Raw genomic sequence first — 17,310 nt, 5'->3', positions numbered from 1 at the left:
TTTTTTTACACCCATTCAAATTTCTTGTGCAAAAGGTTCATTTTTCTTGGAAATGTGGTGTTATATGTTCAACTAAATTCAGACATTTTAAATCTTTAAATATTTATTGCCTACCTCTTTCTACTTTGAGAATTCTAATTATATGAGTATAAGTTTCTTGATTTTGACACAGAGTGAACTATTATATGACTGATCTATAAATTCTTTTTTTTTGGACAATTTTTATTGTTATATTCATTTGTTTGTAAACAATTTATTTACAAAAAATAGTTATGAGAAAAAAACTGTGTGTCTGATTCACCTCACTTAACTTAATGGTCTCAAGGTAACATTATAGTCTCAAACAGTTAAGACGTATTATGTACATGTACCAGCTGCCCATACTGTGATCACTATGTATGACAAGCATGTACTAATAAAAAATACATTGAGGCCAAAGGGAAAAATAATGCAGCAGTAATTAAAACTGTAGTTGGTTTCACAAGTAATTCAAGCATACCCTTTCCGGCAGAGTAGTACTCTATCATGTGTAGATGCCACACTTTTTTTACACCCATTCATCTGCTGATGGACATACTGGCTGCTCCCAAGATTTAGCTATTAGGAATTGTGCTGCTGTAAACATGATAGACATGTGTCTCTGCAATGTGGTGTCTTTAACTGTTTTGGGAAGATACCAGAAGGGGAAGAGCTGGGTCAAATGGAATTTCCAGTTTTAATTTTTTGAGAAATCTCCATATTGAATTTTTTAAAATCTTTTAAAATTTTGTTTTATCTTTTTTTGTCTTTTTAAGACAGGATCTTTTGAGCTTGCAGCAGTCCTCCTGCCTCAGCCTCCTGAATGCTGGGGTTCCAGGCGTGCAGCACCATGACCAGCCTTCCATATTGACTTCTATAATGGTTTTACTATTCTACATTCCTATTAACAGTGTAGAAGAGTTGCTTATTCCCCACATCCTTGTCAGCATTTGTTATTTGATTTTTTGATGATATCTGTTCTTTTCAGAGTAAAAACAGATCTGCAGTGTTTTAATTTGTATTTCTCTGATGGTCAGAGAAGTTGAATACTTAAGTGTCTGTTCATTTCAGATGCCTTTTGATTGGGTCTTTTTTTTTTTTGCGGGGGGCTAAATTGTTTTTGAGGCTCTCAAACAAGTCTGTCTTTCGTGTAGTATTTGGGGAGTATGTTTCTTATGCTTTGTACATTTTAATATCCAAGGTAAGAAGATATTTCTCTATCAAAATTTATTCTGATTAGGATCTGTAGCTGTGTTTTCCACTGTAGATGAAGCTCTTGAAGATTCTCCCAAACTTCAGTCTGAGTCACAAGAACCCATACTGACTGTACAATATCAAGATCCAACTATTGGCCCCAAACCCTCCAGCATGGTGTACAAGGATATACCAGACAAAAAAGGTAACAAGATATTAAGAATCCCACTTGAAAGAGGGACATAAATAAATGAGACAAGGATAAAACTCATGATTATAAAAGTGGAAATCCTAACTTGTTTGAATTCATATTGACTATATTCTTTCCAATCAGTCTCTAAAATTCCAAACGCAGTCAAGTAACTCAGTAAGTAAGGATTTTATATTTAACTCATAGAAGCACCTAGCCAAACACCTGTGACTTTTCAATGAGTTCATTTTTTGAATATCAACCAATCATGTTTCATAGTCATGGGGATCTGAGTACTTTTAGATGTTTCTGTTTGGTTGGGACTTGTCTTTGGATCCACCATTAGATTTATTTTTTACAAACTTTGGAGTTCTGTTTGGGAGAGCGTTGCTGGAGACATCCTTTGCTTTCCACATTGTGATCCGTCTCATATTTTGTATCAGAATACTCTGCTGGCTACCTTGTGTGTCTGAGCTTCTGACATTTTTTCTTTTATATCTGATCTTCTATCCTTTTAATATAATATTTTCACAAGTATCAAAGTGTCAAGATCTACCACCTTTTCCACATCCTACCCCTCATCATGGTGCCTCCCAAACTCATAGCAGCATCTTCATGGAGACCATACGCTTCTTGATGAAAGTCAATGCTGTGCAGGTGAGAATATTTGGAAAAGCACAAAAATGGAAATACTTTAGAGAACTGCTTACTGTCTAGAGTAGTATCTTTGCAATTTTAAACATCAGCGACACAAAGGCCAAATATGCTTTTCTTTAATGCCAGAGATTGAGCCCAGTGCCTTGTGCCTGCTAAGTATGCCCCTTGCACTGAGCTGCAACACTTGTCATATACCTTGAAGAGTACACCTTAAGCCTAAAGAAAATATCCAAATGTGACTCTCTCTGCACACAGTATCAACAGATATCACTGCACATCTCTTCCCTGTAGAATACCCCCAGAGCAGAGTCATACTGTAAGTCATAAGTAGCCTGATACCACTTTTTTGTGGGAACTTATATGAATGTTGAGGGTTCCAAGGCCAGGCGTAACATCCTTCCCCTTCCAGGAATGACCAATTGAAACAGACGCATAGTGCTTCATGGGGTGGGGGTGGGGGGCTTAAACAATTAATTTTATTGGTAAAACTGCTATAGCCAACAATGGTGGCACATGCAGGTCTGTAAAGCACTCTGGGAGGCTGAGTCAGGACATCCCAAGTAGCACCCAACCTGGGCAATTTAGCCACCTAGTAAGAAAATTCTGTCTCAAAATAAAAATTAAAGACTGCGGGTATAGCTCAGTGCAAAGGCCGTGGGTTCAATCCTCAGCACTGAAGGGGAAAGGAAAAACTGGGCTAGAGAATGTCACTGGTCCCATGTCTGACTTAGCTGTGCAGTCACAGGTGGGGCAGCTGGGAAACTGGACTCTTCCCAGAGAAGCAGCATGTCCTTTGGGGCCTGTCTGTTGCGGGGGAAACAAGACGCGTATCTGTGAGCATGCAGGCGAGACAGCAGTGTCCAGGAGCCTAGTCCCCTCCAGGGCAAGAGGACCTGGAAGGGATTGGACACATTCAGCAGTCCCCTTAGCATAATGACCCTTCCCAATAAGGACAGCCGCTCTTGTAGTCGCATGAGCCCTCATCTGCCAAGTCAGAACCCGAGGGCAGGAGAGAGAACAGCTTCAGTCCCTGCCCCCAGTATTTTCCTACGAAGGTTTCTACATCATAGGCTGAGATGGGAACACACTGGGAATAAAAGACCCTCTGTCCAGCAGTACATCTGCCTCTGTCTAGTTCGCAAGTCTTGTAAAGCATATACAACAAAGACTATCCCCCAGTACAAAACTGGCAAACGTAAATGTTTGGAAGTATGGCAGAAACACATATTTATGTCTTGAAGATTCTGAGCCTAGAATTTTCACAGTGACAGCTGCCTAAATGTTCATGTGCAAGTGGGGTGCGAAATGGGGTGGCTGGTGTAGTGCCTTCGTCCATTGCCTAATGAACCTAACCTAAGATGCATGGAGCCTGACGGCCAGCCAGACGAGAACTGTGCTGCATTTTGCTCACATGGAAGTGTTCCTGCTGGGTAACAAAGAATAGCTGGTGAAAGGACCCGAGGTACTGAACGTAATGGACCCAACTTTGGCATTGAGGGCAGTGCTTCCATTCTGTAAGATATTTCTTACTTATTGTTAGAGACAGAATCCTTCAACCATGAAAGCTACAGGGCGAGGGCAGTGCCGGCACTTACGCGCTCCTTATGCTCTGTTTCCTCGCAGTATGTGCACAGGGTGCTCACTCACGAGCTGCTGTGCCCCCAAGGAGGAGCCAGCTGTGAGTATTTCTTGGTTCTGGCCCAGACTCACCTTCTCAAGAAGGACTTTGCTAAGGCAGATGAATACCTTCAACAAGCAGCCCAGATGGACTACCTGGTAATGGCTCTCACTAGACTCTCCTCAGTGGAAGAAGGGGACAGTAGGCTTTACTAGAAGTAGTGGCACCATCTGGACAAAGAGGCATATGGCTCTAGTCCCAGTTACGTGGGAGGCTGAGGCACAAAATCAACTGAGCCCAGGAGTTTGAGGCCAACCTGGGCAACACAGATCTCAAATTAACATCGTGAGATTGCAAATTCCCACCTCAGAAAGAGAAAAACGTTGTGGTACTATATTACAGGTTGATTCCTGGTGACCAGGAGTGGGGTCATCAGTTACCTGTGTCCTTCATTTGTTTTTCTTCAGTAATCGTAGTTCTGCAAAAGGCAGAGGAAAGGAGGACAACTCTTTAGCAGATAGTATTAATCTATTTTAAGTTTTCTAAACTTCTCTTTTCTCCTTGTGAGTACTGTTCTGGTTATAACTTGAGTGTTTTTCCTGACATTCACCTCCAAGACAAAATGGCTTTGAAGAATGCAAGAAAGAAATGAGAGCCAGATATGGTAGTGCACACCTGTAATACTAGTGGATTACAGCAGGATGAGGCAGGATGATTGCTGTGAGTTTGAAGCCAGCCTGGGCTATGCAGTTACAAAATGAGTTCAAGGCCAGCCTAAGCTGTATAGCAAAATCCTGGCTAAAAAAAAAGAAAACAGAAGAACAAATGAACGAAGGAACAAATGAAGGAAAGCAAGCAAGCAAGCAGACCTAAAAAAAAAACAAAAAAAAAAACAAACCCTGTGCAACTGAATGACCCTCTTTCTGAGTGCTCATAAAAAAGGAAGCTTACTAATGTAAATATAATGTTAAACAAAGGTGTTTAACCTGCTTTTAAATAGCACACCATTATTGTTCTGTGTTTTCTCAGAATCCTAATGTCTGGGGCCTGAAGGGCCACCTCTGCTTTCTGAGTGGAAATCACACTGAGGCCAAGGCATGCTATGAGCGAACTGTTAGTTTTGTAGTGGATGCTTCTGAGATGCATTTCATCTTTCTGCGTCTTGGTCTTATCTATCTAGAAGAGAAAGAGGTAAGGAGGAGAAGATTGGCACTAACCACATAAATTGGGCCCTGGCCTGGGACCTGATTATAGTCAAGCCTTTACATCCATATGAAAACTAGTAATAAGGTAATGACATGTTTACATCCAAAGTGGAATGACTTGCCCAATGCCAGATAACCAGTGACTAGTAGAAGCTGGATGCAGACCCAGCGGTCTGAAACCAGAGTTCATGGCTTTAATCATTGCACTACTGCTTAATTTTATTAGCAGCAGTGAAACCTATTTTATTTGCAGTACTTCTTAAAAAAAAAACAACCCCCCCCAAAAAAAAAACCCCACTTCAGCTTCCTAGTCCACACAGCTGTATTTAATAGAGCTGAGGCCAACACATTGGGCAAAGGGCCCTCTCACACCTGCCTCTAGCTCTTGCCTCCCATATTTTAGGAAATATGTCCAAAGTGAAAAAAGTGGAACCATCACCCCACTAAAAGGATTATCAACATTCTACTGAAGGTCTCTCGACGCCCTGCTTTCTACTTCTCCCTTGGAATATAAAATAACAATAAGGAGAAGTTGCAGAGCCTTGTAGGAAGGCTAAGAGAAATTATTGTCCTACTGCAGTGAAGAAAATAAGGAAAACTTTTCTTCTGAATGCCACTGCAAGCTGCATCTTCGTAGTACTTGCTGATCCCCACGGTCATTAGCAAGCAGTTGTTAGGCCATTTGCTGAGGCCCAGGTATAGACGATCTTTCTCTTGCACTGAAAATACAAGACAAGAAATAGTCCTTTTAGGGACACTTCTTTTTTATTTTTTATTTTTTATTTTATTTATTTGAGAGAGAGAGAGAGAGAGAGAGAGAGAGAGAGTGTGTGGTGTGTGTGTGTGGCCAGCTCAGCCCACCAGGGGGCGGGGCTGGCTGGCATGTGGTGCTGGGGGATTGAACCGCGGTCCCTGATGCTTTGCCAAGCTTGTTCTAAGTAGGTGCCTTAGACCACTGAGCCATCTCTCCAGCCCCAGGGACACTTCTTTTAAAAGTATTTTTAAAAGAGAGACAAGGTCTTGCTGAGTGCCTCACATCTGTAGTCCCAGTACCTAAAAGGAAAATCACGGGAACCCAGGGGTTGGGCACATGGTGAGACCTTGTCTTAAAAGGAACGATAAAAGGAGAGTGCCTCACTACTGTCTTGTTGCCTAGGATGGCCTCCACCTGCTGGGCTCAAAAACGAGCCTTTTGCTTCAGCCCGTAAATAGCTGTGTAACTTCTAAGGCCATGTATGATACGGGAACAGACCCTCAGAATGAACAGGCTGTGCCAAGAATACCTCAGTCCAGGCATTCAGTGTCTGTTGTCTCACAAGATGATGTCACTTCAATGTGAAAGGGGATAGTCCATAAGGTTCATGCGGAACTCAGATAACCATGGTGTTCACCCAGAACTTTGAATGTGATCGCTGGCCTCAAGACTCACAGCAGCGAGAGCTGGGGAGACAGCTCAGTGGCTTAAACACCTGCCTAGAGATCATCCCCTGGTAACCAAAAGACACAAAAAAAATGAATAAGACTTAGAGAGGCTATATTTAGGAACTGCTTCCAGATGAAGTCTTTTCTTTCACTTGGTCTGTCCATCTCCTCTCACTGATCTTGCAATATCTCCATTAAACTAGATGTAAAAATAGAATCCAAGGGGTCACTTAAATTGTTCTGAAGTGAAACTATCAAGAGAACCCATGATTTTCATGGTAGTATAGTGTTTGAAGCTTCTAGAACAGCAGGTGTTTTTTTTTTTTTTTTTGCCAGTCAAGCGCTTGTCCTACTGAGCCATCTCCCCGGCCTTTTTTTTTTTTTTTTAGTATGAAAAGGCAAAGAAGACCTACCTGCAGGCCTGTAAGAGATCTCCTTCCTGCCTTACTTGGCTGGGACTGGGAATTGCCTGTTACCGGGTAAGTGAATAAAGACTTGAGCCTAGGCCTGTGCACATGAATAACCTTGATTCCTTGATTTTCTTTCTTTCGTTTATTTTATTCTTTATGATTATTATTATTTTATTTTAAGGAAGGGTCTACAGGGTGTTCAGGGTTTCACTACTAGATTGGACTCATAGTGATCCGCCTGTTTACAGCCTCCCAAGAGCTGGGATTACAGACGCTCGCTACCACGCCCAGTCTCAATAGCCATGTCAGCGTGCTCCAGGGGAGGGGCCGGCACAGTAGGCCCAGAGATTGAACCCCCAGCCCCTGTGCGGACACTTTCATCCACTGAGCTATTTGGCTGGCCCTATTTTATTTTAAAGAGTAAAAGCAAACACAAATAACAAAAACAAAGACAGAGGGCTGGGCAGATAGCTCAGTGGTCTAAGCACCTGCCTGGCAAGTGCAAGGACCCAGGTGCTAGCCCAGACACTGGGTGTGATGGTGCATTCCTGTAATCCCTGCGCTGGGGAGACTAAGACAGGAGGATCACTACAAGTTGCATGGTGCAGGTTGGCATAGCATGAGGTACTGGGAATCGAACCTGGGTCCTTGAGCTTGCCAGGCAGGCACTTAGTCCATTGAGCTATCTCCTTATCCCCTGGAAAGGTGGTCTTCAAAGCTGTTCTTGACCTGAAGATGAATATAAACTAGGAAAACAAAATGTCCTTTGAAAATTCTTAGCCTGGCATGGTGGCACAAACCTGTATTCCCAGCACTCAGGAAACTGAGGCAGGAGGATCGCCATAGCCAACCTGAGCTATATAGTGAGTGCAAAGCTACTCTGGAGTATAGCAAGACCCTGCCTCCAAATAAAAACAAATGAATAAAATCCTAGAAAAAGCAGAACCAAGAAGAGACCTTTAAAAAAAATTAATGTTATTTGGTTTAGACATTCTTGTGTGATGTTATCTGTAAGAAAAAAATGACATAGGAGAAAAGGAATCTACTCAAAACCAAATCAAGCCAGGTGTTGCATGACACTCTAGTGGTGTTTTTCTAAGTCTGTCTTTTAGAAAGCCTTCTTCTTCGGTGGCCTTTGGAAAGCAAACTCATGGTTTTATGAAATAATGATGACCTCCGATGCCCAAAGCTCAGGCAGCGCTCTAGAGACCCGGGAAACTATACTGATTGTTCAGCTAATAAGTGATATTAGGGGAAAGGAAGCTTTCTGGACAGCAGTGTTTTGACAGGTCAATTAGACTTTAGCCTCAGGATGCACAGTGTAAACAAAAAAACTGAAAATGCATGACAGCCCACTGTGGATGGGGAAATCATTGAATGACCTTAGCAAGTAATTGTGGATTTCTAGCCCTGGCACCTAGAGCTCCATGGGTCACAGAGGCCCTGATGGGATTGCTATAGAGGAACAGAGAGGGAGAAGTGGGAATAAACAGCCCACCAGGCAGGGCTCCAGATCCTCTTAACTGGCTTTTAAATCAGAAAAGTTCTACTTGTCATCAGTTCATAAACTGTATCACAGAAAAACATTCTGATCCTAAAACTGGAAAGAGTTGACAATATAATTCACGGTCATATTACTTGGACATAGTGGTTTCAGCCAAGTTCACCTGGCTTAGGTGAAAACCACTTCACCTTACTTACTTGCTGCCTTTTTCTCAAGCTGGATGAGATCACGGAGGCTGAGGATGCGCTCTCTGAAGCCAATGCACTGAACAACTACAATGCTGAAGTCTGGGCATATTTGGCTCTGGTCTGCCTGAAAGTGAGTAGAATTGCTGTCTTTACCCAGTGCCTTGTCAGGGACCAAGTAACAATGGACAGATGCACAATAGATGAAGTTTGATGAGCTCTAAGTCTGACAAAGAGAAGGCCAAATCTGGGCATCTTCTACTTGGAATATGAATAAAAATTATATTAAAATGTGTTTTCTAGAAAGGGAGTTGCAAAAATGGAAGCAATGTGCCTGTAATCTAAGGACAGGGAGGCTGAAACTGCACATTGCAAATTTGAGGCCAGCCATGGGCTACTTGGCTGCATGGTTCAAGCCAGTCTGGACTACACAGCAAGACCCTTTCTAAAAAAAAAAAAATAATAAATAAATAACAAAATGGAAAAGAAAAAATTTAAAAGGCGGGAGCAATTTGTATGAGAACATAAACTAGATCAAAGATCAGTACAAATATTCTGTGAGTCTTTCTTCCTGTTGAACTGCTGGCTGAGTGTGTCTGTCTTTGATTCAGATGCGGAATTGAGTAGGAGGTGTTAGGGGAATTCCTGAGAGGTGCTTTACCTATTAAAAAATAAGGGGCCGGGGAGATGGCTCAGTGGAATAAGCGCTTCCCTGGCAAGCGCAAGGGCCTGAGTTCAATCCCCGGTTCCACAAAAAAAAAAAACCTCCTTTGATTAGATGTAAATAATTTGCATATCAGACTAAGGTCTAATGGGAGCCATAAGAACTGCCCGTAGTTTTCAGTTGGCCAGTGTGATACCACATTGTCAGGGAGTGTTATGATTAAAAGAGAAATGAACAAAAGAAAAGTTAGTGGATCAGGGCATGGAGGTGTACAATCTGTAAGTCCCAGCACTGGAGATGCTGAGTATGAGGCTGGCCTGGGATGGATGGATGGATGTATATATTTGGTACAGCTTGCCAGATGGATAGATGATGGTTGGCTGGCTGGCTGGCTGGCTCGATCGATCTATTATTTATTTATATTTCAAGGCCAGCCTTAACTACACAGCGATACCCTATCTCAACAAAACAAAACATTACTGGATTTTCTTTAGAGAGTATTCCAATTATTAATATAAGAAATATCTGGGTTCTGCACTGGAGAGGCTGAGGCAGAAGGATCACTGAAGTTTGAGGCCATCCTGGGCTACCCAGTGGGTTCAAGGTCAGCCTGAACTACAGAGTAAGACCCTATCTCCAAACAAACAAAAAACAAACAAATAAACAAAAAATCCAGGTTTTTACTCCAGCTCTGCCCCAACTAGCTGCAGGATACAGGGTAAGTCACTAAACCATACTCAGCCACAGATTCTTCACTTATAAGCTAAAAGGGTAAAAGGGAAGATTTTGATGTACATTTCTCAGAAAGTGATAGAACAAATAGGAAAAAAAAAAAGGATCTGTGTGTTTGTTTCACAATGAATTGGGCTGAGATAAGATACCAATACATAACCCAGCTTTAACAATTAAAGGACAGATTTCAAGCACAAATGAATTCCTGATAAAAGCTGAACACGTGCTAGACCACAAAGAGGTACAACAAATACACATAGATCACACTGTAGTAAAATTGTAAATCAACAACTACTGTATAGGCTAAAAACATATACTTTCAAAACTAAAACATTTTCAATTACTTCAGTGATCACAGAAGAAATTATGTGATACTTTCAAATATGAGATCTTGTGCTAAGTAAAATTGAACAGATACAGGGCCGGCCAGATAGCTTAGCAGACTAAAGCACCTGTTTAGGCAAAGCACAGCAGCCAGGGTTCAATCCTTGCTGAGATGGTGATTGAGACTGGGCATGGTGGCACACGCCTGTAATCCCAGCACCTGGGAGGCTAAAAACAGGAGAATCATGAAGAGTCTGATCTATGTAGTGAGACCCTGTAGGCCTTGTGTTAGCACAAATACATGGGAAAAAAGATGTTCCTCTCCCCCAACACCGTAGCATCAAACACTAACTAGGTACTGTCGTGAAGAGATTTTACAGATTTAAGTCCCAAATTAGTTAACCTAAAGATACAGAGATTATCTGACACAACTGAACATATCTTTTGAAAGCAGAGGTTTTTTTTGTTTTTGTTTTTGTTTTCTGGCAGAGGACAGAAAGAAAAAAGTTATTCAACTCACCATAGGTAGTGTCTTATTTTTCTCTCATTGCTGAGAAAAAATACCCAACACCCACAAGTTAAGAGAGGGAAAGTTTATCTAGCTTACATTTTGAAGCGGTTTCAGGCAATTGTTGGCTGGCTCCAAGGCAGGGTAGCATGGCAGACAGGAATTACAGAGGAGAAAGTCTGTGGTGGGCAGATGGAATCAAAGCAACAAGGGGTGACCACAGCACCTTGTATCCCTTATCCGGATTAGCTAGGGCAGATAGTGCTCACATAGTGCTCATACCCTTATTCCTGGTGCTCTTGACCCTTTCATTGCACCATGAATCAATCACAGTAGTACACAGTGTAGATCCAGCTACCTCTGAAAAAAACCCCACCACTATATGAGGCTTTGGGGGGACATCTAGATACAACCCATAACAGGTGTCTTACAGATGAAAAAAGGTATTTCAAGGAATATGAGTGACCTCTAGAAGCCAACAGTGGCTGGGCTACAGCCACAAAGAAATACGGACCCTCCTATTTAGTACAAGAAACTGAATTCTACAGTGATATAAGTAAATGGTAGCACTCAGAAAGCTCACAGAAAGCCAACTAATAAAGGAGGATGGAATTAGGAAATACAATTGAGAAATCGTAGTGGTAGCTGAGTCTATGAACACTCACCAGTGTATGAAAAACTGTGGATACAAGTTTAAGGACCAAGAAGATATTCAGTCTCGAAGTTATCTCCCCACAGATACACTTTACATGGCAGGAAAGAGTAACATAAGAGAAACCTAGAAGATGGCTATTTAGACCTATGATCAGTTAGTGCCACCAGTTTTGACATAAAGAGTACGTGCTTCTTGACATGATGGGTGAGAACATGATTTAATTTTTGTGATGTTTATAACCTGATATGGTCATACATGAATCTCAATTTTTTTCTGTAAAAGGCATTATGGGGATAATTAGATCTGGATAAGATGTATAGATTAGGTAATAGTATTGTGTGTATATTAATCTCATTTTGCTAATTGTGCTGTGATTATGTAAGAATATCTTTGATTTTAGAAAACACTGAAATATGAAAATGGCTTCATGTTTGCAATCCTCAAAATGTTCAAGAAAAGTTAAAAGTATATATACACACATATACCTTGCATACATATGTATGTTTTTCTATATACATGTGCATATATGTATAAATGAATATATAGCAAAAGAGAAAACCATTCTTATAATTTTTCTTTAAGCTGTAATTGTGCCATACAGTGGTACCTCTGTTCTCAAACTTGAATCTTTCCATGATTCTGGTTGCCAACAAAAATAGACAAGAAACAAATAAAATTCAATGGTTAGGTTCAATGTTGGCCTTGTGGGGAAATTTGAGGCTTATGCTCAATACCAGTAAGCTAACTACTATAACACTGGAGGCTCGTGTATAACAAGAACACTAAAATAGGATTATATTCAGGTTATACAAATAACTCCTACAAAAAGGAAAAGAACTATAAATATTCTGATTAAATATGGGCAGAAGATAGGAATATGCAGTTTGCTGAAGTAGAGATTATAAAAATCAAAATATGTATAAAAAGCTGAGAAAAATGAAAATGCATTGTATAAAATATGGCAAAAATTGAGATCAGACTGAAAAAAAATTAAAATATGGCATTAACATTTATAAGGCTTTTTTTTTTTTTTTTTGCGGAATCGGGAATTGAACTCAGGTCTTTGAGCTTGCCAGGGAAGTGCTTATTCCACTGAGCCATCTCCCCGGCCCTAAGTCTTTTTTTTTTTTTTTTTTTGCGGTATTAGGGATTGAACTCAGGGCCTTGTGCTTGCCAAGCAAGCACTTATTCCACTGAGCTGTCTCCCCGGCCCCTATAAGGTTTTTCTTTGTTGCTAGTAGACATACATTTATAATACACTATTAAAGCCAATGTGGCATTGTTTGGTCACATTCATATCTACAATTTGGCAAATGAGGGTTCTGGGGAGATAGTTCAGTAGAAATAAGCACTTGCCTGGCAAGTGCAAGGTCCTGAGTTCAATTCCCGGTACCGTGCACAAAAAGAAAAAAAAAAAAGGCAAATGCCATATCCAGACACATTCCTAGGAAAATACATAAAGAGGGCTGGTGAGATAGCTCAGCTATCTAAAGCATCTGCTTAGGCAAGTTTAACCAGTGCAGGGACTATGGTTTGATCCCCGGCACCACCCCCCTCACCTCCCCCGTTGGGTTGAGTTGGCCATAAAAAAAGAAAAAAATACATAAAGGTATGTATAAGGATCTTTACTACAGCAGTGTTCATAATAGCAAAACTAATTATTATTCAGCTTATGTCATGTGACCTCTATCTTCTTAATGTAGAAGACAGTCAAAGGTAATAGTAGTAGGACTAGAAGGTGTGCTAGACAAACACCCAGCAATTCAGTGAACCTCAGGTGGTAATAGTTTAAGATGTAGGTAAGGAAGTAAGGGCTCGGGGTATGAAAGTTGTATGAAGTAGTAAAGATTTCATGTGAACTTCAGGAAACTGGACTATATGTTCTAAGTTCTCTTTCAGTAAGAATTATTCTATGGTTTTGTATATGTATTTAATTTTTCCTAAGTTAATGTAGAGCTTAATTTGCTATGTACAAACTTGTGAAATATAAGAGCAAATTCACAGAATCTCACTTATCTCATAGTGTGCCTCACACAAAGGATAATATCAGTGGGCAGAGTACTTAGTGGTCTCCTCACATGGCCAGATTTGTATGGAAGTAATTCTGATACTTTTGCCAATGTGTACAGATGGATAAAGTGTAGTAAGTACAAATATGGACTCTGGAAGCAGACTTCTCTGTTTTAAAACCTGGATCTTCCATTTAATAACCAGCTTAATAACCCTGGCCAATTATTTAATCTGTTAGATTTCTCTGTTAACCTAGAATGAAAACAAAAGTGATTATCTTCAAGGTAAGCAACAGTGAAACTTTTAGAGCTTGATGCAAACAGCTCACCACAACATATGTGCCATAGGTTCACCACCACCACCACCTAGGTCATAAGGACCAAGAGTGAATATGGTTAAACTGTTTAGAACATCACAAGGTGTAAATCACCTCTAAGCATTGCAGTGTGCAATTATTAACAAAGTGGCTTCAGTCCTAAGATGAATAAATGATTTATGTGCCTTCAGAAAAACATGAAAAGCCAAATGTCTTTCAATTTTCCAAAGTCAAGGAGAATGTTTTGAAAATACCACCTCTATCTTATCACTTTCCATTTTCCTATTTCCCTCATGAATTCAGAGATTCTTTTTTTAAAACATTTTTTTATTTATTTATGTGTGTGTGTGTGTGGCCAGCTCAGCCCACCAGGGGGCGGGGCTGGCTGGCTGGGGGATTGAACCGCGGTCCTGTGCTTTGCTAAGCTTGTTCTAAGTAGGTGCTTTAGACCACTGAGCCATCTCACTAGCCCTCAGAGATTCTTAACTGAGAAGTTGCTATCGCCTGTGGCAGGTAGAAACATCTGAGGTGATGTTCCTCTCGGCCATGACACTTTTGACATGTTTTTACCATCAGCTACTATACTTTGTTTCAGGCTGGACGGCAACTGGAAGCTGAACAGGCCTACAAATACACAGTAAAGGTAGGATGCGGATGCCTCCGCCACTTGTCAGTACCTGCTGAGGCTGGGACCCTCGGAAGAAGGTGCTGGTTTAACTCAGACTTCAGAGCACTTTATGATGTGAATCTTTTTAAAAAGGCTTTACTCATCACATAATTTGCCATTATTATGGGGTTACTGGTGTGTGTGTGTGTGTGTGTGTGTGTGTGTGTGTGTGTGTGGTCAGCTCAGCCTGCTCAGGGGTTGCAAAAGCAACCATAGATATTATATAAAGGAATGGTTGTGGTCCAGTAAACTGTTTACATAAAAATAGGTAGCATACTAGGTTTGGCTTATGATCAAACCCTGGTCTGTCAGTTACAAATTGAAGTAATTTCAATTGAACGACAACAGTTTACAAAATTAGTTTTTTTCTAATTTGATGAAATCCAGGGCTGGCACTACAGGTAAAAATGTCACTAATGACTCAACCCCTATCTTTTTCTCCACCAAGTGTATCATGGAGTTTCTATCCCTCACAGTTTCAGACAGCCAATGTAGCTCCAGCCACTGTCACACCCATAATTCAGGCAAGATAAAGAACAAGAGGGGAAAAACAGAAAAGAGACCATGTTACAGCTATTTCACCTCCTTTTAAAGGCGTTTTCCAAAGGTTGTAGATGTGGTTTGGTGGTAGAGTGTAAAATCAATTCCATCCTGAGGAACTATGTTCTTTAGCTTTGGCCCCATAAACGGGAGGCTTTCAAAGGTATATAGTGTATCAGATATAACATGTGTTTTTGCTTTCCTTGTTCATGTAGCTGAAACTGAAGGATGAGGCTTTGCTTGCAGAGATCCACATGGTACAGGAGATGGTTGGATTTGGAGATCCATCTTTCTGACATTCTTAAACCGAAGAATTTTCTGTGTGGGATTCTGAGCTCCTTTCCATATGAAAATTTTACCACATGAACCTTGGAGCTGGAAAATCAAAGAATGTTCACTATCAGCAGAAATGTACATGTTTCTAATGGCTCTAGCTGGAAGTTTTACTGGTTGACTATAAATAGGATCACAATAAAAATGTAAATAAGAAATGAAAAATTTGTGGGTTTTTTTTGGGGGGGCAGGACCGGGGATTGAACTCAGGCCCTTACGCTTGCCAGGGAAGCACTTATTCCACTGAGCCATCTCCCCGGCCCAAGAAATGAAAAATTTGTAAGTGTGGTTCTAGAGTTAACAAAGGTACACTGAGCTATGTGATATATATGTATTATATGTAAATATATATATATATGAGGCGGAGGCAGGATTGTTGTGAACTCAAAGCTAGCCTGAACCATAGCAAGACCCTGTCTCAAAAAACAACAAAATACCACTAGTTATTTGTGAATCAAATTAAGGTCTAGTGGCTCAATAGTTAGGTTTCTGATGAAGGCTCATTGGGTTACTGCTTTGCTAAAGCCTTTGGCCAGATTCACTTACTGGAACTAGGAATTAAGGCATTATCTTTAAAGGTGGGCCTAGAGACTGCTATGTTGGGCTCATTATGTTAAGAGCAAAAGGCCTATTTGTTGTGCCAGGCCCTTTAGAAGCAGCAGTGACCGGAGAAGCTGAACGCAGGTCTTTGCTGAAGGGAGAGATAAGGTCTCTTCATGGATCTAAACCACAAGAGGTCTGTGAAGACAGTGAGGCCTTTTTCTTGGGCTTGGGATGATAAGAAATTATATTTCGACCATACACTTTTTATCCTACTGCAGCAAAAGTAGGAATACGGGTTTCTCCTTTTATTTTTTAATGATATGACAGCCCCTTTGGTGGTGGGATAATGAAGGAAAGTGAGAAGCAAATTAGTTAACTGAGAGCGATAAACTGTAGTCATTTTGAGTCCTAGTCTCAGGCCCAACTACCCCTTTACGAAATCTTCCTGAAGAAGTTCCAGCTTCTTTCCGGTCTCCATTGTCTATTCCTGATGGCACTGTCTATTCCTGTCCTTCGACTCCCAGCCAGGCTGAACTTCCTGATGGCAGACGACAGCCCTGCGTTCTGTCCCAAGGGACGTTCAGGAAATGTTTGCACGATGGACAGATCCTGGATACTTACGACTCCTCCAAAACTTCTCTTTCCTAGGTATCACCAGAACGGAGCACACTGCCACTGCAGCAGAGGCAAAGTACCACGCCTCTTGTTCTCAAACTATGACGTAGTAGAGCCGTGCTGCATGACGGGGAGTATAGAGCGAAATAGCGGAAGAGGCGGGGCGAGTCGAGGGTCTACTTCCGGAACTGAGCCTTTGGGCTTCCGTAGTCGCCAGGATCCCAGGAGCTGGGAATTGACCTTTAGTGTTGCGTTTCTGTGTCTCAGGCGGTGGCCCTGGGCTGTGGGAACAGCGGGACGATCCGATTATCTGTGCTCCGGCTGCATCATGGTCCAGCTTAGTGAGTCATCTCGGCCCCGAGAGATTACGGGGCAGTCGCTGGGATTGAGTGGCCGAGTCGATTTCGTAGGTGCGCTGGAGGCCACCCGAACCTCTGCCGCACTCACTTCACAGCTGATCCTCTTGTCAGCTTTCGTCGCCTCGCCTAATCCTCGGTGTAACCCTCATCTCATTTTGCAGATGAGTCAAGGGAGGCTATAGCGAAGTCACAAAGTGACTAAATCACAGGCCTGTGCGGAGTGGATGTGGGGATGAGGCGGAGGTAATCTCTGGCTGCAGTGGTTAAGGGGGAGTTTCACAAAGGAAGACTGTAACCAGGCCGGATTAACTAGACTAGGTTGGAAGTGAGAATATGACAGTGAAAGATAGGAATTGTTCTCCGACCACATTTTGTCCCTTTTATGCCCTCTGCTCTTGTGTCCTAACCAGTTAATTCTCTACAGGTACCTTCCTGTGTAGGGCTTACCGTGGTGGCCACTTAACCATCCGGCTTGCCCTGGGTGGCTGCACCAACCGGCCCTTTTATCGCATTGTGGCTGCTCACAACAAGTGTCCCAGGGATGGCCGTTTTGTGGAGCAGGTGGGCTCCTATGATCCACTCCCGAACAGCCATGGAGAAAAACTCGTTGCTCTGAACCTGGAGAGGATCCGGCATTGGAT

At 41.7% G+C, this 17,310-nt stretch overlaps 2 protein-coding genes across 2 annotated transcripts in view; both read left to right on the top strand.

The window, feature by feature from the left end:
- Cfap70 (cilia and flagella associated protein 70) overlaps nt 1-15,192 on the top strand; it is a 75,892-nt gene extending 60,700 nt beyond the window's left edge. The window contains exons 21-28 of the mRNA XM_023718445.1: nt 1,259-1,417; nt 1,938-2,059; nt 3,683-3,835; nt 4,707-4,868; nt 6,694-6,783; nt 8,435-8,536; nt 14,208-14,255; nt 15,035-15,192. Of these exons, the coding sequence (XP_023574213.1) occupies nt 1,259-1,417; nt 1,938-2,059; nt 3,683-3,835; nt 4,707-4,868; nt 6,694-6,783; nt 8,435-8,536; nt 14,208-14,255; nt 15,035-15,115 (917 nt within the window). The 3' untranslated portion in view covers nt 15,116-15,192. The remainder of the gene's footprint in view (nt 1-1,258; nt 1,418-1,937; nt 2,060-3,682; nt 3,836-4,706; nt 4,869-6,693; nt 6,784-8,434; nt 8,537-14,207; nt 14,256-15,034) is intronic.
- A 1,313-nt stretch (nt 15,193-16,505) lies between these two features.
- On the top strand, nt 16,506-17,305 carry Mrps16 (mitochondrial ribosomal protein S16; the record flags this gene model as incomplete). The annotated part of the gene is made up of 2 exons (XM_023718403.1): nt 16,506-16,720; nt 17,094-17,305. Coding segments are annotated over exons 1-2 (294 nt in total), but the record flags the coding sequence as incomplete, so codon positions are not given.
- Nucleotides 17,306-17,310: the final 5 nt, after the last annotated feature.

Source organism: Octodon degus, unplaced genomic scaffold (genome assembly GCF_000260255.1).
Source record: "Octodon degus isolate 3935 unplaced genomic scaffold, OctDeg1.0 scaffold00005, whole genome shotgun sequence".
Taxonomy (NCBI): domain Eukaryota; kingdom Metazoa; phylum Chordata; class Mammalia; order Rodentia; family Octodontidae; genus Octodon; species Octodon degus.
Note: the sequence above shows the minus strand (reverse complement) of the source record. Positions and strands in the feature narration are given on the sequence as shown.